Below are 25110 nucleotides of genomic sequence, written 5' to 3' on the forward strand. Positions count from 1 at the left end.
ACTTAAGAGCTCTCACAGGGCATAAGACTCTTTCTAGTTCATTTCCAACCATATTTGATAGGCTTGGAATATCGAACGATTTCGGCCAAGGACGAGAAGGTAGCTCGTTTTTGGCTAGAAAACCAAGTTGTAGAGAACATGTAGCCGTTTCAGATGAAAATCCGATGTTCCTGCTGAAGGCGTGAATCTCACTGACTCTTTTAGCTGTGGCTAAGCAAACCAGGAAAAGAGTCTTTAAAGTGAGATCTTTAAAGGAGGCTGATTGTAGCGGCTCGAACCTTTCTGACATGAGGAATCTTAGTACCACGTCTAAATTCCAACCAGGTGTAGCCAAACGACACTCCTTCGTGGTCTCAAAAGACTTAAGGAGGTCCTGTAGATCTTTGTTGTTGGAAAGATCTAAGCCTCTGTGACGGAAGACTGATGCCAACATGCTTCTGTAACCCTTGATAGTGGGAGCTGAAAGAGATCGTTCTTTCCTCAGGTATAAAAGGAAGTCAGCTATTTGAGTTACAGAGGTACTGGTCGAGGATACTGATACTGACTTGCACCAGTTTCGGAAGACTTCCCACTTCGATTGGTAGACTCTAAGGGTGGATGTCCTCCTTGCTCTAGCAATCGCCCTGGCTGCCTCCTTCGAAAAGCCTCTAGCTCTCGAGAGTCTTTCGATAGTCTGAAGGCAGTCAGACGAAGAGCGTGGAGGCCTTGGTGTACCTTCTTTACGTGTGGCTGACGTAGAAGGTCCACCCTTAGAGGAAGAGTTCTGGGAACGTCCACTAGCCATCGAAGTACCTCGGTGAACCATTCTCTCGCGGGCCAGAGGGGAGCAACTAACGTCAACCTTGTCCCTTCGTGAGAGGCGAACTTCTGCAGTACCTTGTTGACAATCTTGAACGGGGGGAATGCATATAGGTCTAGATGTGACCAATCTAGGAGAAAGGCATCTATATGAACTGCTGCTGGGTCCGGGATTGGTGAGCAATATATTGGGAGCCTCTTGGTCATCGAGGTTGCGAAGAGATCTATGGTAGGCTGGCCCCATGTGGCCCAAAGTCTCTTGCACACATCCTTGTGTAGGGTCCATTCTGTTGGAATGATTTGTCCCTTTCGACTGAGGCAATCTGCCATGACATTCAAGCTGCCTTGGATGAACCTCGTTACTAGCGAAATGTTTAGACCTTTTGACCAGGTGAGGAGGTCCCTTGCGATCTCGTACAACGTCATAGAGTGGGTCCCTCCTTGCTTGGAGATGTACGCCAAAGCCGTGGTGTTGTCCGAGTTCACCTCCACCACTTTGCCTTGAAGGAGAGACTTGAAGCTTTTCAAGGCCAGATGAACTGCCAGTAGCTCCTTGCAGTTGATATGCATTGTCCTTTGACTCGAGTTCCAAGTTCCCGAGCATTCCCGACCGTCTAATGTCGCGCCCCAGCCTGTGTCCGATGCGTCCGAGAAGAGAACGTGGTTGGGAGTCTGAACAGCTAGGGGCAGACCCTCTCTGAGGCTGATACTGTCCTTCCACCAAGTCAGGCAAGACTTCATCTTCTCGGAAATGGGGATCGAGACCGCTTCTAGCGTCTTGTCCTTTTTCCAGTAAACAGCTAGGTGATATTGAAGAGGACGGAGGTGTAGTCTTCCCAACGATACGAACTGTTCCAGAGATGATAGTGTCCCTATCAGACTCATCCACTGCCTGACTGAACACCGTTCCTTCTTTAGCATGTTCTGGATGCATAACCGGGCTTGGCTCGTTCTGGGGGCCGACGGAAAAGCCCGAAAAGCTAGACTGTGAATCTCCATCCCTAAATACACAATAGTTTGGGATGGGACCACTTGAGACTTTTCCATATTGACAAGGAGACCCAATTCCTTGGTCAGATCTAGAGTCCACTTTAGATCCTTCAGACAGCGACGACTGGAAGAAGCTCTTAGAAGCCAGTCGTCCAAATAGAGGGAGGCTCGGATGTCCGCTAAATGAAGGAATTTGGCTACATTCCTCATCAGCCTCGTAAACACAAGAGGAGCTGTGCTTAGGCCAAAGCACAGGGCTTGAAACTGGTAGACAACCTTTTCGTAAACAAATCTCAGAAAAGGTTGGGAGTCTGGGTGGATGGGGACGTGGAAGTATGCGTCCCTTAGGTCTAAAGAGACCATCCAGTCTTCCCTTCTGACCGCTGCTAGAACGGACTTTGTGGTCTCCATGGAGAACGTCTGCTTTGTGACAAAGACATTCAGCGCACTGACGTCTAGCACCGGCCTCCACCCTCCTGTCTTCTTTGCCACTAAGAAGAGACGGTTGTAGAAGCCCGGGGTTTGATGGTCCAGGACTTTGACTACCGCTCCCTTTTCTAGTAAGAGAGACACCTCCTGTTTCAATGCTCGTCTCTTGTCTTCCTCTCTGTACCTGGGAGAGAGATCGATGGGAGACGTTGCTAGAGGGGGTTTTCGTACAAACGGGATCTTGTACCCCTCTCTGAGCAACTTCACATATTGTGCATCTGCGCCTCTCTTCTCCCAGGTCTGCCAGAAGTTCTTGAGTCTGGCTCCCACTGCTGTCTGAAGAAGCTGGCAGTCAGACTCTGCCTTTAAAGGACTTGGTTCCTTTCTTCTTTCCACGTCTCCCTTCGGCACGAGCACCTCCTCTGCTGGAGGCTCTGCCACGAAAGGGCGGAATAAATCGGGACGCTGGAGTGTCCATCCTTGGTCTAGCTGACAAGGTAGGCAAAGGGGTGGCTTTGCGAGCTGAGGACGCAACCAGGTCATGAGTGTCCTTCTGTATCAAAGAAGCAGCAATCTCCTTAATCAAGTCCTCTGGAAAGAGGCACTTAGAAAGAGGAGCAAACAGAAGTTCGGATCTTTGACAAGGTGTCACTCCAGCTGACAGGAAAGAGCAAAGGTTCTCACGCTTCTTGAGGACTCCGGATACGAACGATGCAGCAAGCTCACTAGACCCGTCACGTATGGCCTTGTCCATGCAGGACATGATGAGCAAGGAAGTTTCCTTCTCTGACGGAGAGATCTTCCTGCTTAAAGCTCCCAGACACCAGTCTAAAAAGTTGAAGACCTCAAAGGCTCTAAATAACCCTTTCAAAAGGTGGTCTAGGTCCGAAGATGACCAACATATTTTCGAGCGTCTCATGGCTAGCCTGCGGGGAGAGTCTACAAGACTTGAGAAGTCGCCCTGGGCAGAGGCAGGAACTCCCAAGCCGAGAACTTCTCCCGTGGCATACCAGACGCTCGATTTAGAAGAGAGTTTAGCAGGGGGAAACATAAAGGCTGTCTTCCCTAGACTCTTTTTAGACTGCATCCATTCTCCTACCACTCGTAAAGCTCTCTTGGACGAGCGTGCGAGGACGAGTCTAGTAAAGGCAGGCGAGGATGACGGCATACCTAATACAAACTCTGACGGAGGAGAGCGCGGAGCCACAGACACAAACTGGTCCGGAAACATCTCTTTGAACAGAGCTAGAACTTTTCTAAAGTCCAAAGAGGGTTGCGTGGACTTAGGCTCGTCAAGATCCGAATGTGGTTCATCAACGTGAGCGGCATCATCATCATCCGAAAGTCCATCATCCGAGTATTGAGGAGGAAGCGGCAATGGAGTAGGTAACGGCTGGTTAGCCGAGTCCGGTCGCACGGGTGCACGCGTGACTGAACCGGACGCAACGTCATGGAACTGTTGCCCAGTCTGTGAGCTGGCAACAACCATAGCAGCGCGGGGACGCACAGCGTCTACTCCAGACTGTCTAGCCTGATGCGGGTGAGCAGTGGCAACCACACTGGGTTGTGTCTCGCGAACGTCAACGGAAGGCTCCGTGCGTCGCTGAACGTCAACATGCGGCTGGCAGGGTACACTGGAACGCATGGGTGGCGGAACTCTCTCAACTGGAGTGCGCAAGAAGGTAGCCTCCGCGTCCACAGGACGCACAACCGAGTGTGTGGTTGGTTGTAGGCAAGAGGCTGGTGCAGCAGCAACCTTCTCCGCACGAAAGTCCTGCATCAGAGACGTTAATTGTGACTGCATGTTCTGCAGCAAAGACCACTTGGGGTCTGCAGGAGCAGGTGCGGCGACAGACGGTGTAACTGTCTGCGGCGGTACCGCTTTGCCTCTCTTAGGAGGTGAGCAGTCATCGGAAGACTGCAGCGAGTCCGAACTGACCCAGTGGCTACAACTGGGCCGTTGGACTTGCACGGAAGGGACCGACTTGCGCTTAAGCGGTCGTGAGACCTTGGTCCATGGTTTCTTGCGAGAAACCTCTTCCGCAGACGAGGAATAAATGGGCTCTCTCGTCTTTGTGTGGGTGGGGCGATCTTGGGTAGATACGCCCAAAACCACGGAGGGAACGTCTGTTCGCTGATTAAAGCCTCTCGAACCCATTGGTCGTACGACATTGCTTCTCCCCTGGACTTGGGAGCTTGCAAGAGGTCCCGGACTAGGAGGACGACAGGCACGAACAGACGAACCCTCAAGCGCAACACTATCCACAACACTATCACTCACTTTACCACTTCCCACTGCACTTTTACACTTCAGCTCCTTGACGTCCGCCATGAGCTGGTTACGGTCACTAGCCAGGGACTCAACTCTCTCACCCAGAGCTTGGATGGCACGCATCATATCAGCCATCGAAGGTTCCTGGGTGCCAGAAGGGGGATTAGGAGCAACCACTACAGGGGAAGGAATAGGTTGTGGGGCATGAGGAGAGGAAAAATCAACAGAACGAGATGAACTTCTCCTGACTCTATCTCTCTCTAGCCTACGTGTATATTTTTGGAATTCGATAAAATCGAATTCCGAAAGCCCAACGCATTCCTCACATCGATCTTCCAATTGACAGGTTTTATCCCGACAATTGGAACAAACGGTATGAGGATCGATAGAGGCCTTCGGAAGACGCCTTGAACAGTCCCTAGCATTACACTTCCTGAATTTAGGGACTTGAGAAGGGTCAGCCATTTTGAATTGGTCAAAGGGGAATTCAAAAACTATCCAAAGTCATCAACAAATAATCCGATATCAAAAAAAGAATGCAAGGATTTATTGAAGAGAAAGCCTTCACAGCGAAAGCTCAAAACTAGAAAAGTGTACTTCACCAAATAGTTGTGAAAACAAATCCAGTTAGCAACAGCGAATTAGTAGGTCTTGCCGGTAGCACGACAGAGAGAAAATTGAGTTCTTTGTTTACAATGAGTACTGGGTACTTGGACGACAGATGGCGCTGTTGAAGTACACCCCCTACCTGCATAGCGATCGCTGGCGGATTTTTTCCGTAGAGTTTTCTGTCGAGCAGCAGAGCTGCAGCTTATATAATCACCGGCTAAGTTAAATATTGAAAAATATGTTTACATATATATTGAGTATAAGAAAAGTAAGTGATTAAGTAAAGACAAAACATATAATGGCTGCCAAGCAAGGATGAAGACAGGCATGACTGTACATCGTCCGAGCCAAAAGTGAAGTGAGACATTTCACCGGTGTGTGAGGGGGGAGGGGTAGCAAGTTACCCCTCCCCTACTCCTGCTAACTAGCGCGGGGGTAGTAAACCCTCGTTAAAATCTAATGACTCGTCAATTTCAGCTACGCCGTAAGTAAACCCCTGTGTAAATAGCTAAGGTTTGTATTTCGGTTACGGAACAATTGCAAATTAAGCAACATAAAAATTTAGGAAGATGCTCAAATTGTTAGGACTAGTTGGTTGCTCAAAATGACAGGGAATTGCTACTATGAATTTCAAATTTCTTATCTGGTCAAATCATATCTTTCGTAACAGCTTTTAGCTGAAAATTTTTATTCTAAATCAAATCTGATTGATTTATACTTGAAATAATTAGCCTCCGGTTTCTCAAAATAAACATGCTTTTGCCTTGATATGGTAGTTCAACACCAGATAAGGCATATGCCCACCCATAACAAAAAACATTTTCTTTTGATAGAAAACACAATCATTTTCTTAACACAGCTTTGACTAATTAACCCTTTTACCCCCAGGCTATTTGGAAATTTCCAACCCTTAACCCCAGGGGTTATTTTTTTTCAAGCATATTTTGAAGTATGTTTTTTTCAAATTGCTCTAACAGCCTTAATTTTCATCATAGAGAGGTCAGGTTGGTCTCATTCTCTTGGAAAATGCCTGAAGTTTCTCAAAGAATTATCAAAAATATGCAAAAAAAAATTTAAATATCAGTTTTTTGCAAGGACGTACTGGTACGTCCATGGGGGTAAAGGGATGAGTTTTGTGAAACGTACCAGTACGTCCTTTGGGGGTAAAAGGGTTAAAATGCAAAAATTTACTAATAATGTTATTTCAATCTGTTTGTGATTATACTGTACATATATCATATCTAACAAGACTATGGAACATCGTGGACAGACTACTCAAGTCTTAATTACTAATAAAACTAAAGCATGATCTGACATTCCCATAGCCAGAACTACCTTCTTCAATATAACAAAGAAGGAATCAGTGAATACTAGATCCAAGCTTTTCAAGGACAGTGTTGTCTCATTTATGATTGGGAAAGTCAGTCCTTTGCAAAGGAAATCTTTAGCACAAGCAGAATTCAATACCTTTGGTGAGTATTGAAATAACAAGCAAACACCATAGGACTTTCTATCCTCTTCCTGTATCTTAGCCATGATGGTATTAAGACATCTAAAATGAACATCATCTAAGTCTCGGCTGTAATGGATGGGACAAATGCAAAAACTGTTATCTCTGCTATAAACCTTGTATCTTATGACATCCATATTCATAACATGAGTAACTAGAGGGGCAATGAGTAGAGCGCACACCTCCACCAAGGCAGCTTATTTCTCAACCTTTTGCTTGACCTTGCCCTTTGACCTTAACATTATTAATTGGCGTGGATTTTCATACACTCAAATATGAACCAAGTTTGAAGTCTCTGTGATAACAATGTCCAAACTTATGGCTGATAACGTGAATTGGACATTTTGCTTGACCGTGACTTTTACCTTTGACCTTGACCTTCCAAAATTTAATCATTTCAAGCTTTTAGCATAACAGTTAATCTCTGCAAGTGTCATTACTCTGCAATTGAAATTGTGGCCCGGAAGCTGTTAAAAAACAAACACACACACATACAGAGGTGAAAACATAACCTCCTTCCAACTTCGTTGGCAGAGGTAATTATTAGTTTCAAGAGAATAGAATGAGCAACTCACGAATACCGAATTCCAATAAAAGTTAACATGACAAATTCGGAGATAATTTGTATTTTTCCTAACCATACAAACCTTAGCTATTTACATAGGGTTTACTTTCGGCGTAGCTGAAAATGACGAGCCAATAGATTTTTAACGAGGGTTAACTACCCCCGCGCTAGTTAGCAAGGGGGTAGGGGAAGGGGTAGCTTGCTACCCCTCCCCCCCGACACACCGGTGAATTGTCTCACTTTACTTAGAGGTAGGATTGTCTTGGGGGACAGGGCTGGCGGGCAAATATGTGTAAATAGCTAAGGTTTGTATGGTTAGGAAAAATACAAATCATCTCCGAATTTGTCATTTGTTCCGTAACCGAAATACAAACCACGCTATTTACATAGGGTGACTTACCCCTTAGGAAGGATGGAAAGTCCCCAGCCTTACTGGCTTTGGCTTTACCCGGGGACTCAGAATCCGAGTGAGTAGCACTCGAGAAAAGGAGTCCCTGCACCTCACAAGTTCCTTGCTCCGCAAGGAACGTGTGGCCTACATAAGTTTGTGTGTGGAGGAAGTGTGTAACTCGTCCTAGGAAGTTGACCTGGAGTCCTTTAGATGGAATCCTAGACTAGGACGTTCCCAATACAACCTCGTCAGGGTATGGGAGACGCGACAGTATTAACTTAATACTAGGAACACAAGGGAGCATGGTTTACCTGCAGAGGTTGAGGTCAGCTATGCAGAGACCAGGATGCTGCTTTCCCCAAGAGAGGGGAGGATGAAGAAAGAAGTAAGGACCAGACATATTCTTTCATTCACGCAGACTAAGACCGGGTAACAATGCCCTCAACCTTCTGCTACCTGTCCATTAAAGAGCCTGAGGTTAGACCAGCTGTTGTGCAGCCACCACGGGGCCGATAGAAAAGGTATCGAGGCTCCTGTGGGTCACGTCCTGCAGGTAGTGGACTGTGAAGGTCGTTTGACGCTTCCAGACCCCAGCTTGTAGCACCTGCGTCACAGAGAAGTTTCTCTTAAAGGCCAGGGACGTAGCGATGCCCCTGACGTCGTGTGCCCTAGGGCGACGTGACGGAGGAGGGTCAGGATTCAAGGCGTGATGGATAACCCTTCGAATCCAAGCCGAGATGGTGTTCTTGGTGACACTCCTCTTCGTCCTTCCTGTGCTTACAAACAACGCTTGCACACGGGGATGAACTGCAGCTGTCCTCTTCAAGTAACGCCTCAGACTCCTCACTGGGCATAATAGCAGATGGTCTGGGTCACTTGTTACAGAACGGAGACTCGTGACCCTGAAGGAGTCGAACTGTGGGTCCGGCACTCCAGGGTTCTGAGTCTTGGCAACAAACTCAGGGACGAACCTGAACGTTACCTCCCCCCATCCCCTTGAATGGGCGATGTCGTATGAGAGACCATGAAGTTCACAAACTCGTTTGGCAGAGGCCAATGCGAGTAGGAAAGCCGTCTTCCAAGTTAGGTGGCGATCAGAGGCCTGGCGTAATGGTTCGAAGGGAGGTCTCTTCAGAGCCCTGAGAACCCGAACCACGTTCCATGGAGGAGGTCTCACTTCCGACTGAGGGCAGGTAAGCTCATAGCTACGTATGAGTAAAGAGAGTTCTAGCGAGGAAGAAATGTCCACTCCTTTCAGCCTAAAGCCAGACTTAAGGCTGAGCGATAGCCTTTCACCGCCGAGACCGAAAGACGCATTTCTTCCCGCAAATACACGAGGAACTCCGCTATTGCTGGAATAGTGGCATCGAGTGGAGAGATACCCCTCCCACGACACCAACCACAGAAGACTCTCCACTTCGCCTGGTAGACTCCCGCAGAGGACTTTCGCAGGTGACGAGACATTCTTTCCGCAACCTGTTGCAAAAAGCCTCTCTCCGTGAGGAGACGCTGGATAGTCTCCAGGCGTGAAGCCGAAGCGAGGCTACGGCTTTGTGGAAGATGTTGCAATGTGGCTGTCTGAGTAGCTCATGTCGTGGGGGAAGTTCCGTCGGAAGTTCCGTCAGGAGTTGCAGAAGGTCTGGGAACCATTCCGCGTGATGCCATAGCAGAGCTATCAGGGTCATAGACAGGTTGACCGATAGTCTGGTCCTGTTGAGCACCCTTCTCATCAGACAGAACGGTGGGAAGGCGTACACGTCGATGTTGTCCCACCGCTGTTGGAAAGCATCTTGCCAGAGAGCCTCGGGGTCCGGGACTGGGGAGCAGTACAGAGGCAGCTTGAAATTCAAGGCTGTCACGAACAGGTCCACGGTCGGGGAACCCAACAAAGTCGGGACTTTGTTGGCTATCTGAGGATCCAAAGACCACTCGGTACTCACTATCTGCGAAGCCCTGCTCAGGCTGTCGGCGAGCACATTCCTCTTGCCAGGAATGAAGCGAGCTGATAGTGTTATCGAGTGGACTTCGGACCACCTCAGAATCTCTACTGCAAGATGGGATAGCTGTTGTGAAAAGGTACTTCCCTGCTTGTTGATATAAGCCACTACCGTGGTGTTGTCGCTCATCACCACCACGGAGTGGCCCGCCAGGGTCCGTTGGAACTGTTGAAGAGCCAGATACACGGCCTTCATTTCTAGCAGGTTGATGTGTAGGTTCTGATTCTGACCAAAGGCCTGAGACCCTCTGGTTCAGAATGTGGGCCTCCCACCCTTCTTTTGACGCGTCCGAAAACAGCGTCAAATCCGGGGGAAGGACGAGAAGATCCACTCCCTTTCGTAGGTTTCTGTCGATCAGTCACCACCGCAGGTCCCCCTGTTCCGTGGGTCCTATAGGGACCAGAGAGTCCGGGGAATCGGAGCCCTGACTCCACCGGGACTTGCGCCGCCATTGCAGGGCTCTCATCCTGAGACGGCCGTTCGGGACTAGACGGGCCAGGGAGGCTAGGTGACCTAAAGGACGTAACCATGATTGGGCTGGAAGCTCTTCCCCCCTGAGGAAGGGCTCTGCCACCCTCCTCAGCCTTGCTATCCTGTCGTCTGATGGAAAGGCTTTGTGGAGATTGGTGTCTAATAACATATCTAGATAAACCAGTCGCTGGGACGGCTGCAGAGAGGACTTCTCGAGATTTACCATGATCCCCAGATCTTGGCAAAGTCCCAGAAACCTGTCTCAGTGTCGAAGAAGGGTCGACTCCGAGTCTGCCAGGATCAGCCAGTCGTCCAGATATCGGAGGAGACGGATGCCGTTCCTGTGCGCCCATGACGAAATCAGGGTGAACACTCTGGTGAACACCTGAGGTGCTGTGGAGAGACCGAAGCACAGTACCTTGAACTGGTAGGTCTTGCTGTCTAGGCTGAATCTCAAGTACTTCCTGGAAGACGGATGGATTGGGATCTGGAAGTACGCGTCCTTCAGGCCCAGTGTGCACATGAAGTCTTGTGGTCTCACTGCAAGTCTGACTGTGTCCACTGTCTCCATGCTGAACGAAGTTTGCTTGACAAACTTGTTCAGAGCTGAGAGATCGATGACGGGTCTCCAGCCTCCAGACGCCTTCTTTACAAGAAAGAGTCGACTGAAGAAGCCTGCGGAGCCGTCGACGACCTCTTGGAGAGCATCCTTCTTAAGCATGGTCTCGACTTCCGCCCGAAGGGCCAGCCCTTTTGCCGATCCCATGGCATAGGACCTCAACGACACTGGATTCGCTGTCAGGGGAGGTTGAGATGTTGTGAATGGGACGCAATAACCTTGGCCGATCACAGAGACCGTCCAAGAATCGGCCCCATGTTGCTGCCACCTCTGCACGTAACTTTGTAGGCATCCCCCCACAGGTGGACACGTGGGGGGACTGCCACTCCTAGCGTTTACGGCCGCGGCCGCTCCCTCTAGGAGTTTTGCCTCCCCTGGAGGACTTACCGCCCCTCTTGTCCTTGACAGGAAAGGGCTGTGGCTTAGACACCTTCGTCTTAGATGCCGGAGCCTGCTTTGGGGTCCTGCGAGGCTGCTGTTGATGTTGTTGCGGAGCTGAAGGCTTGTAGGGCCGAGATGTGATGGCCCTTTGGAGGAGCAAATCCTGGTTCGACTTCCTCCACCTCTCAGCTGTGCGTTCCACGTCCTTGGGCTCAAACAAGCTTCCTCCAAGGATGGAGGAGTGTCTGAGCCTGGAGACATCCACGGCGGGGACCTTAGGATGGAACTTCTCGGTCACCGCATCACGATGCTTCAAGATCGAGTTGGCCCACAGGTTGGTAACCTGGTGGGCCAGGAACTCGATGGAGCGAGTGCCCGAGAGGAGGAAGGTCTCCAGGGCCTTCCTATTGCTCTCCTTAGACAAGTCCTCAGAGCGCAAAAGGATGCCCAGAGAACCCAGCCAGACGTCCAGCCACGAAGTGGCCTGCATGGCACACTTCGCGACCTTCTCCTGGCTCAGGATCTCCGAAGCCGAGAATGTCACCTGCAGGGAGGAGAGCTTCTCAAGCGTAGTTCCCCTGGTGAGCTCTTCCACCAAGTGGTGGAGGGGAAGAGCTAGGCTGGACTCCCCCATGATCTCAAAATACCTCCTCTACTGTAAACGAGGAGGTGGGAGGAGTCTGTTCCCGGAAGAGGAACGGCTGGAGGAGGCGAGGTCCGAGAGCTGAGCTTCGACCTTGTCTCTGGCACTCTTCACCCCCTGGGACCAAGGCAAAGCCGTGCTGGCCCTCAGGGGTTTCTGGGTACCATAGACTTGGTCTAGGACCATATCCTTGCCTTCGCGAGGGGCGATCTCCGGGTCCTTGAACCTGTTGAGTTGCCTCATCAGATTCAAGACCTGCCAGAAGGCATGCTCAGACTCATGCTGCTCTCCTCCCTGTGGACTGGCAGCTAAGTCTCCCGTCCCCAGAGGCTCTTCTTGGGGAGACACGTGGACATTCTCCCAGGGTCTGGTTGGCTCTGGACGAATCCGCGAAGACGACTTAGGAATCGTCTTTGAGTCCTTGGGTTCCCTCCTGGGCGGGATACAGGACTCCAGCAAAGAGGTCTGGAAGGTACCTTCCACGCGAGACGTTTCTCTTCCTCGAGGTGGGGTTTCTCCCATTGGTGCCGTGGGAGAGGCCCTCGCCTCGCTGGACTCTCCTGAGGACGGAAAGGCTTCGTCCACAGGAGAAGGAGAAAACGACCACAAAGGGGATGGAGCCTTCCAAACGGACCTCTTAGGAGCCAACTTCTCCCTGGGAGAAGTCACCACGAAGTCCACTCCTCTCCTTCTCTTCAGCGGGGGCGAGTCTGTCCTTGGCTCGAGTCCCAGATCAGCAAGGGCTGGCTTCACAGCCTGCACCACCGCTTTCATCAGGTGACCAAACCTAGACTGACGGGTGACGGACGCAGTGTCAGTAATTTCCGCTGGAGGGAAGGGGATCGCCTGATCCTTCGGAGTGGACGCAACGGGACGGGGCCTACCTGTAAAGAAGAAAGGGAAGAATGTTGCCTAGACCTCTCCGACGACTCTTCCTGGTCCTGAGTGAGAGGCTTGCGCGGTGGCGATCCTGATGGCGATCTGGAAGTACGCGTCCCTGTCGCAGGCATGAGCTGCGGAACCCGGCGAGAACGGGGGTCGCGCTGGCGCTCGCGCTATAGAGCATTCAAGGAATCGCGTGCGGGTGGCTGCTGGAGCGCGGGGATAAACGCGCGCGGGTGCCTTCGCGAGTGGGCGAGTGGGCGCGAGGGTGAAAGTGCGCGCCGGTGAATAAGCGCGCGAGGGTAGGGGAGATCGCTGCCGGTCAGGAGAATGGTGAAGCACAGGAGATCGACGGCGCCCTGGAGATCTATGGCGCGTGGGAGAGCGATGGCGAGTCGGCGAGCGATGGCGCGTTGGCGAACGCTGGCGCGTCGGCGAGCGATGGCGCGTTGGCGAACGCTGGCGCATCGGCGAGCGATGGCGCGTTGGAGAACGATGGAGCATAGTACGCGCAGGCGATCGGCCGCGCACAGGCGATTTGGCGAGTGTGCGCGTCGGGGACCTATGGCGATCCAAGTCATGGGCGCGTTGGCGAGCGCTTGCGCGCAGGCGATGGATCGCGCGGGCACTCAGGAGATCGCGGGCGCTCAGGAGAACTTTGGCGCGCAGGAGATCGTTGGCGCGCAGGAGGGTGTCAACGCGTAGACAGCTGGGGCGCAGGATCAGGTGGCGAGGAAACGTGCAAGGGCGAACGCTCGCGGACGGGCTTAGGAGATGAAGGCTCGTGGGAGCGCGGGCGCGCAGGAACTCTTGAAGTGCGCACCGGGGAGCATGCGCGCTGTTGCGCAGGCGAAGATGGGCGCACAGGGGCGCGCGGGCGAGGCGGAGGAGTAAAGTCCTTGCCTTCGTCCAGATCCGAATATCTAGGGCGCGCGGGCGAGCGTTGGCGTGTAGGGCGCGCATCAGGAACAAGGTGCGCAGGTGCGCACTGACTAGCAGGAGATCGTGTGCGCTCAGGAGACCGATGGCGCGCTTGGCGCGCAGCAGGAACAGAAGGGCGCTGACTGCTAACAGGGAAGCGCTGGCGAGCAGGAGAGAGCTGACGATCAGGAGAGCGCTGGCGAGCAGGCGAGAGTTGACGAGCAGGAGAGCGCTGGCGCGGCGAGTCTGGTGGCTGCAACTCAGGAGAGCGCTTGTGCGCTACTGCGCGCAAACACGCAGTTGAGCGCGCAGGGGAACCCTGACGCGCAAGGGAAGTACCCACACCGTGGGAGACATCCCTTTGCCCCGAAGGGACCGGTGCCCGTCGGGTGACGAGGTGAGAAGGCGCCTGCTGCGCATCTGCGCCGGAAGTGGAAGGTCTGGTAGGCGTAGGAGATCGCGAGCGATCTGCGGAGAGGTCCAAGGACGTGGCTGCTATGGTCTGCTCCCGACGAGGAGAATCCTCTGCAGAGGAAGGCGGCGGAGTCGACTCGAAGAGGTGCCTCTTGACTCCCTTATAAGGAGACGGGAGGCCCCTGCGGCGAAGAGGACGACGAGCCTTACGGCGAAGGCGGCCTCGAGGAAGATCATCCACATCGTCGGTCCTCCGAAGAGGAGTCTCTGTCAGTGCGCTTCCCCGAGGAGGAGGCGCATCCGCAGGAGAGACCGTGGGACTCAACTTCCCCTTTGAAGGATGTTTGGAAAGGGGAGCAGAGCCTTCAGCAACGTCCGCAACAGCAGCAGCAGCAGAGGTTTGACCAGAGCCGTCGGAAGCCTCTGCCACAACCACGTCGACAATAGACAGAGGGTCTACCTCTGCTATCACCGGCGATTGTTTGACAGCAGCCCCCAACTGGATAAGGTCAAACAGGGCTTCCTTGGAGGGCAAGCCCTTAAGCCCCAAGGAAGCCCAGAGCTGAAAGAGATTATCATTAGACACAGCATGGTCATCATAAATAGAATCAAAATCCTCCCCTGGAGGAGGAGGAGGAGTCACCCCGCTATGGGAGGCAACACCCTTTCCCGCACCCGAGATCGGGAAACAGAACAATGGTCTACGCTACCACTCGGCAGTCTCTCATGAGAGGCCGGCCGAGTGGGAGCTTCGGAGGAGGTTTGGGCGGCGGAAGAAGAGTCCTTGGAGCCTTCCTCTTTCAAGGCAACCCTTGAAGGAGAAAGGTCTCTCTTGAACTTCTTACGCTGCCGGCCAAACCTCTCCCACTGGGAGGTAGACCACTCCCTGCACTCACTACACGTTAAGTCTCTAGCACACCGTTGACCTCGACACTGCGGGCAAAGGGTGTGAGGATCCGTCTCGACCGCCGACATGAAGGTACCACAGGGGCGGCCGGGGAGTCCAGGGCATTTGCGCATAACTGCGATGAAGGGCGAGGCCAACTTCCAAACACACAAAGTCTGAGAAAAAGAAAAAAGCCGTCAAAAGCGAGGACGAAAGACAGATACGTCAGCACATCATCCGAGCCAAAAGTGAAGAGAGACAATTTACCGGTGTGTGTGTGTGTGTGGGGGGGGGTACTTCCCCTACCCCCTTGCTAACTAGCGCGGGGGTAGTTAACCCTCGTTAAAAATCTATTGGCTCGTCATTTTCAGCTACGCCGAAAGTAAACCCTATGTAAATAGCTTGGTTTGTATTTCGGTAACGGAACAAATCAAATTTTCAAATTGAACACAATTATAATAATTAATTCTATATGATCTTGTGAACTTCTGCCTTACGGCATTCAAAGTTTTATCTATTTGGAAAATGACTTACCCTAGACCTCAGTGAATTTGCCTCCTCGACCAGAGCAGAATGTTTTGCTCTCAGAGTCTCTAATTCTGATTGAGCTTTATGAAACGCTGATCCATTATCTTCATTCGCTTTCCTCTCCATGATTAATCTTGCCTTTTCTTCTTTGAGCTGCATATCTGTAATAAACAAATTAAATTAATTATAGATCATTCCTTACTTGTGAAAGAAATAGGATCTTTTAATTTCGACACTTCTCTGTCAAACATTTAGTAGCTAAGGTGTAGTAGAAACGCAAAGTCTATACCTGTATTACAACTTTTACCAAGAAACACAGACAAAATATATCAACTGAGTTTACATCATTAGGAAATCCAGACTCAAGATATTATGTACTTCACAAATGTTCTGGGACTGTTGTTATTGTCATTGCAGTTCTAGTGCCCTATTCTTTACAGTACCTTGAAATTAAGTACAGTACTGTACAGTAGTAACACAAGGCATGTAATGTAACACCTCTTGCCGTTATTTACTCTAACATGTTGGAAAAATGATATTTTGATTCTAAAATAAATTTTTGAATATACTTACCCGGTGAATATATAATAGCTGACGTCTCGGACGGCTCGACAGATTCCAAAAACTCGCGAGCGATCGCCGTGAAGGTTGCGGGTGTGACCACCAGCGCCGACTATCGGCCAGATACCGCATATACTTGTCAATTTCTCCAGTTCTTCTCAGTCCGCTGGGTCTCTATCGGGGAGGAAGGGAGGGCCTTTAATTTATATATTCACCGGGTAAGTATATTCAAAAATTTATTTTATAATCAAAATATCATTTTTAAATATTAAACTTAGCCGGTGAATATATAATAGCTGATTCACACCCATGGTGGTGGGTAGAGACCAGTATTAATACAATAAAGGCGTATATGCTCAAGAGTTTTTGACAATTATATCATAAAAAACCAACTTAAGTATAGGTACCTGGTAAGGAAGCTGACTCTGACGATTACTCTGCCTCATTAGTCCGCTTTCCTCACGAAGCCCAGCCATCCTCTCAGGATGCTGAAAGACTCCCAGGAGCTGTTATATCCAGGGCGAACACCCTTATAACAGGACCTCATCAATACCCTTAATCTGGGCGCTCTCAAGAAACGACATTTGACCACCCGCCAAATCAAAAAGGATGCGAAAGACTTCCTAGTCTTCCGTACAACCCAAGACAAGATTAAAAACATTTCAAGAGAAGATTAAAAGGATATTGGGATTAAGGGAATGTAGTGGTAGAACCCTCACCCACTACTACACTCGCTGCAACGAATGGACCCAGGGTGTAGCAGTCCTCATAAAGAGTCTGGACGTCTTTTAAGTAAAATGAAGCGAACACCGACTTGCTCCTCCAAAAGGTCGCGTCCATAATACTTCGCAGAGACCTGTTTTGCTTAAAAGCCACCGAAGTTGCTATCGCTCTCACTTCGTGCGTCTTGACCTTAAGCAAACAACGATCTTTCTCATTTAAATGAGAATGTGCCTCCCGGATTAAAAATCTAATAAAGTACGATAACGCATTTTTAGACATGGGCAATGAGGGCTTCTTAACGGAGCACCATAAGGCCTCAGAACCACCTCGTAATGGTTTAGTACGAGCTAAATAAAACTTAAGAGCTCTAACTGGGCACAGTACTCTTTCAACCTCGTTGCCTACGATTTCTGACAGACAAGGTATTTCAAAAGATTTAGGCCAAGGACGAGAAGGCAGTTCATTCTTGGCCAAAAAACCAAGTTGAAGCGAACATGTGGCTTTATTTGTAGAGAAGCCGATGTTCTTACTAAAAGCATGGATCTCACTGACCCTTTTAGCCGAAGCCAAGCACACCAAAAAAAGCGTCTTGAGGGTGAGATCCTTCAGGGAGGCTGAATGCAATGGCTCAAACCTGTCGGACATTAGGAACCTTAGGACCACGTCTATGTTCCAAGCGGGAGTTGACATACGACGCTCCTTAGAGGTCTCGAAGGACTTAAGGAGATCTTGGAGATCTTTGTTATTTGACAGATCCAAGCCTCTATGTCTGAACACAGACGCCAACATGCTCCTGTAGCCCTTAATAGTGGGAGCAGAGAGGGAGCGAACATTTCTCAGATGCAGGAGAAAGTCCGCAATTTGGGCTACAGAGGTACTGGAAGAGGAAATAGAGGATGACTTGCACCACTCTCTAAAGACCTCCCACTTCGACTGGTAGACCTTGATAGTAGGTGATCTCCTAGCCCTCGCGATCGATCGCTCTGGCTGCCTCCTTCGAAAATCCTCGAGCTCTTGAGAGTCTTTCGATAGTCTGAAGGCAGTCAGACGAAGCGCGGGGAGGCTTTGATGAAGACTCCTTATGTGGGGCTGCCGTAAGAGATCCATCCGTAAAGGTAGACTCCTTGGAACGTCTACCAGCCATTGAAGTACCTCTGTGAACCACTCTCTCGCGGGCCAGAGGGGAGCAACCAACGTCAACCTTGTCCCTTCGTGAGAGGCGAACTTCTGCAAAACCTTGTTGATGATCTTGAACGGCAGAAATGCGTAAGCGTCCATGTGAGACCAGTCCAACAAAAAGGCATCTATGTGGGCCGCCTCTGGATCTGGGACTGGAGAGCAATAGGTCGGGAGCCTTTTGGTCAATGAGGTCGCAAAGAGGTCTATGGTGGGCTGACCCCAAGTCATCCAAAGACTCTTGCACACGTCCTTGTGGAGGGTCCATTCTGTAGGGATCACCTGACCTCTACGACTGAGACAGTCCGCCAAGACGTTCAATTTTCCCTGGACGAACCTCGTCAACAGTGAGATGCCTCGATCTTTTGACCAGATGAGGAGGTCCCTTGCGATGACGAACAGTGTGTGGGAGTGAGTGCCTCCTTGCTTGGCGATGTACGCCAAGGCTGTGGTGTTGTCCGCATTCACTTCTACCACCTCGTTTCGGAGAAGACTCTCGAAACTCGTCAAGGCCAAGTGAACAGCCAACAGCTCCTTGCAGTTGATGTGAAGGCTCCTCTGATCCGACGTCCAAAGACCCGAACATTCCAGACCGTCCAGAGTCGCTCCCCAACCCAAATCCGACGCGTCTGAAAATAACACGTGGTTTGGGTTCTTGACCGCCAGGGACAGACCCTCTCGAAGACCTATATTGCTGTCCCACCAGTTCAGGCACGTCTTTACTGGTTCGGAGATTGGGATTGAGACAGCCTCCAAAGTCTTGTTCTTGTTCCAATGGGAGTCTAGATGGAACTGGAGAGGGCGAAGGTGAAGTCTCCCTAGAGAGATAAATTGTTCCATGGATGACAGCGTCCCTAGGAGGCTCATCCAACTTCTCACAGAGCAACGGTCTTTTCTCAGCAAAGCTAGACTGTGAATCTCCATCCCCAAATAGAGAATCGTTTGGGAGGGAGTCAGCTGAGACTTCTCTAAGTTCACCAACAGTCCCAACTCCTTTGCAAGATCCAACGTCCATTGAAGGTCCTGCAGACAGCGATGAAGGGACGACGCTCTGAGCAGCCAGTCGTCCAGGTACAGGGAGGCTCGAATCCCCGATAAATGTAGAAATTTTGCCACATTTCTCATGAGCCTCGTAAAAACAAGAGGAGCAGGGCTGAGGCCGAAGCACAGTGCTCGGAATTGGAACACCACATTCCTGTATACAAACCTCAGATACGGTTGAGAATCCGGGTGTATAGGAATGTGGAAGTACGCATCCTGCAGGTCGAGAAAGACCATCCAGTCTCCCTCTCTGACCGCTGCTAGGACGGACTTCGTGGTCTCCATCGTAAATTTTGTTTTGACAACAAAAACGTTGAGCGCACTGACATCCAGCACCGGCCTCCAACCTCCTGTATGCTTTGGGACTAGGAAGAGACGGTTGTAAAATCCCGGTGATTGAAGGTCCGAGACTTTCACCACCGCTCCCTTCTCTAGCAACTGAGACACCTGCAGCTGTAGTGCTTGTCTCCTTGACTCCTCTCGATACCTGGGAGAGAGGTCTATAGGAACTTTTACCAGAGGAGGTCTCCGTACAAAAGGTATTTTGTACCCCTCCTTTAGCAACAACACAGACTCTCGGTCTGCACCCCTCTTCTCCCAGGCCTGCCAGAAGTTGTTCAGTCTCGCCCCTACCGCTGTCTAAGGACGTGGGCAGTCAGACTCTGCCACGGGAGGACTTGGATCCTCTCCTCTTGCCTCTCTTACTATCGGCACGAGCGCCTCCCTTACTGGGGGCTCTGCCACGAAAGGGCGGGATAAACCTCGTTGCTGGAGTATCGAGCTTGGGTCTTACGACATAAGATGAGGAAGGAGCAGCCTTACGCGCCGACGTAGCCATCAGGTCGTGGGTATCCTTCTGCACCAGAGAAGCTGCAATATCCTTAATCGACTGCTGAGGGAACAAGGCAGATGACAACGGGGCAAAGAGAAGCTCTGACCTTTGGCAGGGAGTTACTCCTGCCGAAAGGAACGAGCAAAGAGTCTCCCTCTTCTTAAGGACTCCTGCCGTAAAGGTAGCAGCGAGCTCATTAGAGCCATCACGGATAGCTTTGTCCATGCAGGACATAATTAGCACGGATACATCACGGTCGGCCGAAGAGATCTTCCTGCTCAAGGCTCCCAGCGACCAATCCAAGAAGTTAAAAACTTCGAAGGCCCTGTAAACCCCTTTGAGGAGATGATCAAGGTCCGAAGAGGACCAGCAAACTTTAGAGCGTCTCATGGCCAGGCGACGGGGAGAGTCTACGAGGCTTGAGAAGTCTCCCTGGGCAGAGGCAGGAACTCCCAAGCCGAGAACTTCTCCCGTGTCATACCAGACGCTCGCTCTAGAAGCCAGTTTAAAAGGGGGGAAAGCAAAGGCTGTCTTCCCCAAACTCCTCCTGGTGATCAACCAATCGCCTAGTAAACGCAAAGCTCTCTTAGAAGAGCGAGAGAGCACTAGCTTAGTAAACGACGGCGTCGAAGTAGCTAGGCCTAGCGTAAACTCTGACGGAGGCGAACGAGGAGCAGCAGTTACAAAATGGTCAGGAAACAGTTCCTTAAAAATCAGCATGATCTTTTTAAAATCAAGAGAGGGCTGAGCAGCTCTAGGCTCCTCTCCGTCTGACAAAGTCCCCAAAGGAATATCAGTTGGAAGGGGATCAGCGACTTCCTCATCCGACGGAACCTCGTCCGACAACTGCCGAGTCTCAGGATACGAAGAGACATGCCGAGGAGGCAACGCTTGACAGGCAATGTCAACAAGCAACGGAGCAGCAGCAGCAGAAGAGGAAGCGACGTCACGACGCTGCTGAAAGGACTGAAAGTCCTGGGACTGACCAACAACAACAGCTGAAGTTGATTGACGCTCGACGTCACGTCGGACCTGCATTGACTGCGGAGTCTGAGCAGGCAAAACAACCTCCGACTGCGGTGACTGACGCTCAACGTCACGTCGAGGCAACGGAGCCGGTCGGCGAACGTCAGTGCGGGGCTGCGGCGGCAACAGCTGAACGTCAGTCCGAGACTGTAGCAAAGGAGGATCCATGTCACGTGACTGACGTGAAAGACTAGGCACACGACTAGCATCGCGTTTCAAAGCACTAGAAACGTCAGCACTAACGTCAAACGGATGAGTGAACACTCGTTTGGGCGGCTGAAGGCCAGAGTCACGTTCAGCGCACTGGCGACTCGTAAGCAAAGGATCATCGCGAACCTGCTCAAAGTCATACTCTTCCATAAGGGAGGCAAGCTTAGACTGCATGTCCCGCAGGACAACCCACTTCGGATCAACGGGAGTCGGAACGGGCCGTGACGTCGGTAACGTCTGCGTTGGCAAAACATTGCCTCTACCGCGACCCTCGGACCCCGTGTTACGCTTGCGCTTAACAGGCGAACAGTCATCCGACGACTGCAAAAGGTCAGAGCTGCCCCAATGGCTACAGCCAGGACGCTGGACCTGTCCTGAAGGGACTGACTTTCGCTTCAAGGGTCTAGAAACCTTGCGCCAAGGTTTCTTGTGCGATAAGTCTTCGGAGGACGAGGAGAACATAGTCTCACCCGTCTTATGGTAAGTACGATCTTGACGAAAAACGTCCGATACCAAAGAGGGAACGTCTGTACGTTGGTTTACGCCTCTCACCCCCTTAAGTCCTACGACATTACTTCTCCCTGGTGCAGGGGAGCCTGAAAGAGGTCTCGGACTAGGGGAGCGACAAGCACGAACAGACGAACCCTCGGTCGCAACACTAAACACACTTTGCGCACTTATCACTTTATCACTTAGATTTTCTGTTTTACCACTCTGACACTTCAACAACTTAACATCTGACATGAGTTGGTTTCTGTCCAATGCTAAGGACTCAACTTTTTCGCCTAAAGCTTGAATCGCTAAAAACATATCCCGCATGGACGGTTCATGAGTGCTAGTAGGGGGTTCAGGAACAACTACTACAGGGGAAGGATTAGGTTCAGGGGCATGGGAGGAGGAAAATTCCAAAGATCTAGAGGAGCTTCTCCTCACCCTATCTCTCTCAAGCTTACGAGTATATTTGTCATACTCAAGCCAGTCGAATTCCGACAAGACCACGCACTCCTCACACCGATCTCCTAATTGGCAGGATTTACCCCGGCAATTAGAACAAACAGTATGAGGGTCGATAGAGGCCTTGGGAAGACGTTTGTTGCAATCCCTCGCACACTTGCGATATACAGGAGAAGGGTCAGCCATTTTGAACAATCAGAGAAAATCCAAGTCAAAACCAAATTCATCAACAATAAACACCAGCCAAAAAAAGGGTTTCAAGAGTTTAATTGAAGAAAACACCCGACACAGCGAAAGCCAATAAACAACCAAAATAAGGTACTTCACCAAATCGGTCGAAAACTCAAGGTCATAAAGCGAGCGGAACCAACTTGTCGACAAGACCGACAGAGAAGAACTGGAGAAATTGACAAGTATATGCGGTATCTGGCCGATAGTCGGCGCTGGTGGTCACACCCGCAACCTTCACGGCGATCGCTCGCGAGTTTTTGGAATCTGTCGAGCCGTCTAAGACGTCAGCTATTATATATTCACCGGCTAAGTTTAATATTTAAAAAAGAAACTTTAAATCTCAAACGGGAACTATAAAAGATCAATTAATGGAGTACTCAATAAGACAGATTCATTCTTGGTAAAACCCACATGATACTATTGACCTAATATTATATACCATGCATACATCCATCCAACTATTTACTCTATACTGATAGCAATGACATTTATGAGTCTGAATACCCAAGAATACCTAGTAATACATACTGTACTGTTACACGTAAACAACATTCTTAACATGTTTGAGAAATTACTTAATTTGAACTTAAAACAAATGAGCTGATATTGGTTCATTAATAGGAACAATATTCAAATTCCATGAAAGGAAGTACAAATCTTTGTCAGCCTCTGACAATGACAAAAGCTCCTTGATTCAAGGTAATCCTTATCAAAGAACTCTGAGTCATGGTGACATCGGTTAAAAAAAGTAGCAGAAGATGTGAGAGTAGAATTTGGTGAGGAAACACTAGGCTACACCACCAAGAAACGGCAGGATTGGTTTGATGAGAATGATGCTACCATCTCTCTTCTCATTGAAACCAAACGACAAGCACGCCTGACTTTGGAAAACCAACCAACAGCAGCTAACAAATGTGCTCACAAGGTGGCTGAAGCTGGTTGCCAAAGAGGGATCCGTGAAGCCCAGAACACCTGGTGGCAAAGAAAAGCTGCAGAAATACAGAGTTTCGCTGACCAACGTGACCTGCGCAGCTTCTATGCAGCAACAAAGGAAATATTCGGTCCCACACGGTCATCAGTGGGCAGCCTGAAGGACGCGGATGGGGCCACGACCATCACCGACAGCGAGGGCATCCTGGCCAGGTGGAGGTCTCACTTTGAGAACCTCCTCAATGACCAAGCAGACACCCCAGACGATCTCCTGCGAATGACCCCGCAGCATCCCGTCCGTCACTGGATGGCACTACCACCCTCCATCCATGACTTCAACAAGGCCCTGCAGCGCATGAAGCCCGGCAAAGCCCCAGGGCCAGACAACATCCCGTTGGAGCTCATCACTCACGGTGGCCCCGGCTTGAGGAACCGTTTGATGCTCCTTATACTAAAAATATGGGAGACCAGGACCCCCCCCCAGTGACTTCCGCGATGCAAACATCATTACCATCTTCAAGAAGGGAGACAGGGAGAACTGTAACAACTACCGGGGAATATCACTACTAAGCATCGCGAGTAAGATTTTCGCTCGGATTCTCCTTGACCGCCTCCTTATTCTCGCAGAAGACGTCCTGCCAGAGTCCCAGTGCGGCTTTCGACCTTCCCGCGGGACCATAGACATGATCTTCTGTGCCCGACAACTACAAGAGAAGAGCCTCGAACAACAACAGCCCATAATGTTCATCTTCTGGGATTTGAAAAAGGCCTTCGACAAAGTACCTCGACCTGCCATGTGGGCTGTCCTCAAAAGATATGGCTGCCCACCCGATTTTGTCAAGCTGGTGCGTGCCCTCCATGACGGAATGGTTGGGAGAGTCTGCCACCAGAACTTTCTTTCAGACCCATTCCCCATCAACGGCGGCCTGAAGCAGGGCTGTGTTCTGGCCCCAACGTGTTTCTCGCTATACACCGCAGCAATGCTCAACGAGATTCCCCCAGACACACCCTCAGTCGACCTACGTTTCCGCATGGATGGAGGCGCTTTCAACCTCGCTAGACTCCGCGCCAGAACCAAGACCACCTTGTGTGCAGTGCGAGAACTGCAGTATGCTGACGACAATGCCACCCCAGGTCAGACGGCAGAGGACCTGCAGTCGTTAGCTGATGCATACAACTCTGCCTACGAACGTTTTGGGATGCAAGTCAACACAGACAAAACCAAGACCCTCGTCCAACATCCACCAGGACTGATGCTCCCTAACTTCAATACCACAGTGAATGACCAACCGTTAGAACAGGTGGACCAGTTCTCCTACCTAGGGAGCATCCTAACATCAGCTCCCACAAGCAAAAAGGACGTGGAGAACAGGATCAGGGCAGCCCACTCCGCCTTTGGCCGACTCAACTGCCGCGTATTTAACAACCACGCACTGACAATGACCACCAAAATAATGGTGTTCAAGGCAGTAGTCCTCTCCACGCTCCTGTATGCATGTGAAACATGGACGCTATATAAAAACGATCTTAAAAACCTAGAACGCTTCCAACAAATGAAACTGAGGCAGATCTTAAAAATCCCCTGGGAGAGCCACACCACCAACATTGAAGTCTTAGAACGTGCCTCGCTGACCAGCGTGGAGGCCACCATCATCCACCACCGCCTTCGCTGGATAGGACACGTGCATAGGATGGATCCATCTAGGCTCCCAAAGAAAATATTCTACGGAGAACTGACCCAGGGCACCAGACCACGAGGAGCCCCGAAAATGCGCTATAAAGATCAACTAAAGCGCACCCTGGCTCTAACTGACATCGATCCTTCCTCATGGGAAGAAACAGCCAGGGACAGGAAAACCTGGAGGAGTACAGTACACCATGGCACCGTGGACTTCGAGGAGAGCAGGAGACAAAATGAGGAGGCTAGGAGGAGAAGAAGGAGAGAGCGATTAGAACAGCCCCGCCCACCACCTACCCTCCCTTGTGAACACTGTCCGCGACTCTTCCACCACAGACTAGGACTTAACAGCCACATCAGACATAAGCACCCACCCCACAGATAGGAGGCTGATGGCTAACGACAGAACCCAATACTCGGACACGAGTGGGCGCCGACGACG

At 50.6% G+C, this 25110-nt stretch overlaps 1 protein-coding gene across 2 annotated transcripts in view; it reads right to left on the reverse strand.

The window, feature by feature from the left end:
* The window catches only part of Golgin104 (Golgin 104), a 125401-nt gene that overhangs the window by 65581 nt on the left and 34710 nt on the right, over positions 1–25110 (reverse strand). For both annotated transcript variants that reach the window (XM_068349605.1, XM_068349606.1), the window contains exon 8: positions 15313–15467. In XM_068349605.1, coding sequence (XP_068205706.1) covers positions 15313–15467 — 155 coding nt within the window. The remainder of the gene's footprint in view (positions 1–15312; positions 15468–25110) is intronic.

The sequence above is a fragment of the Palaemon carinicauda genome, chromosome 26 (assembly GCF_036898095.1).
Source record: "Palaemon carinicauda isolate YSFRI2023 chromosome 26, ASM3689809v2, whole genome shotgun sequence".
NCBI classification, from domain to species: domain Eukaryota; kingdom Metazoa; phylum Arthropoda; class Malacostraca; order Decapoda; family Palaemonidae; genus Palaemon; species Palaemon carinicauda.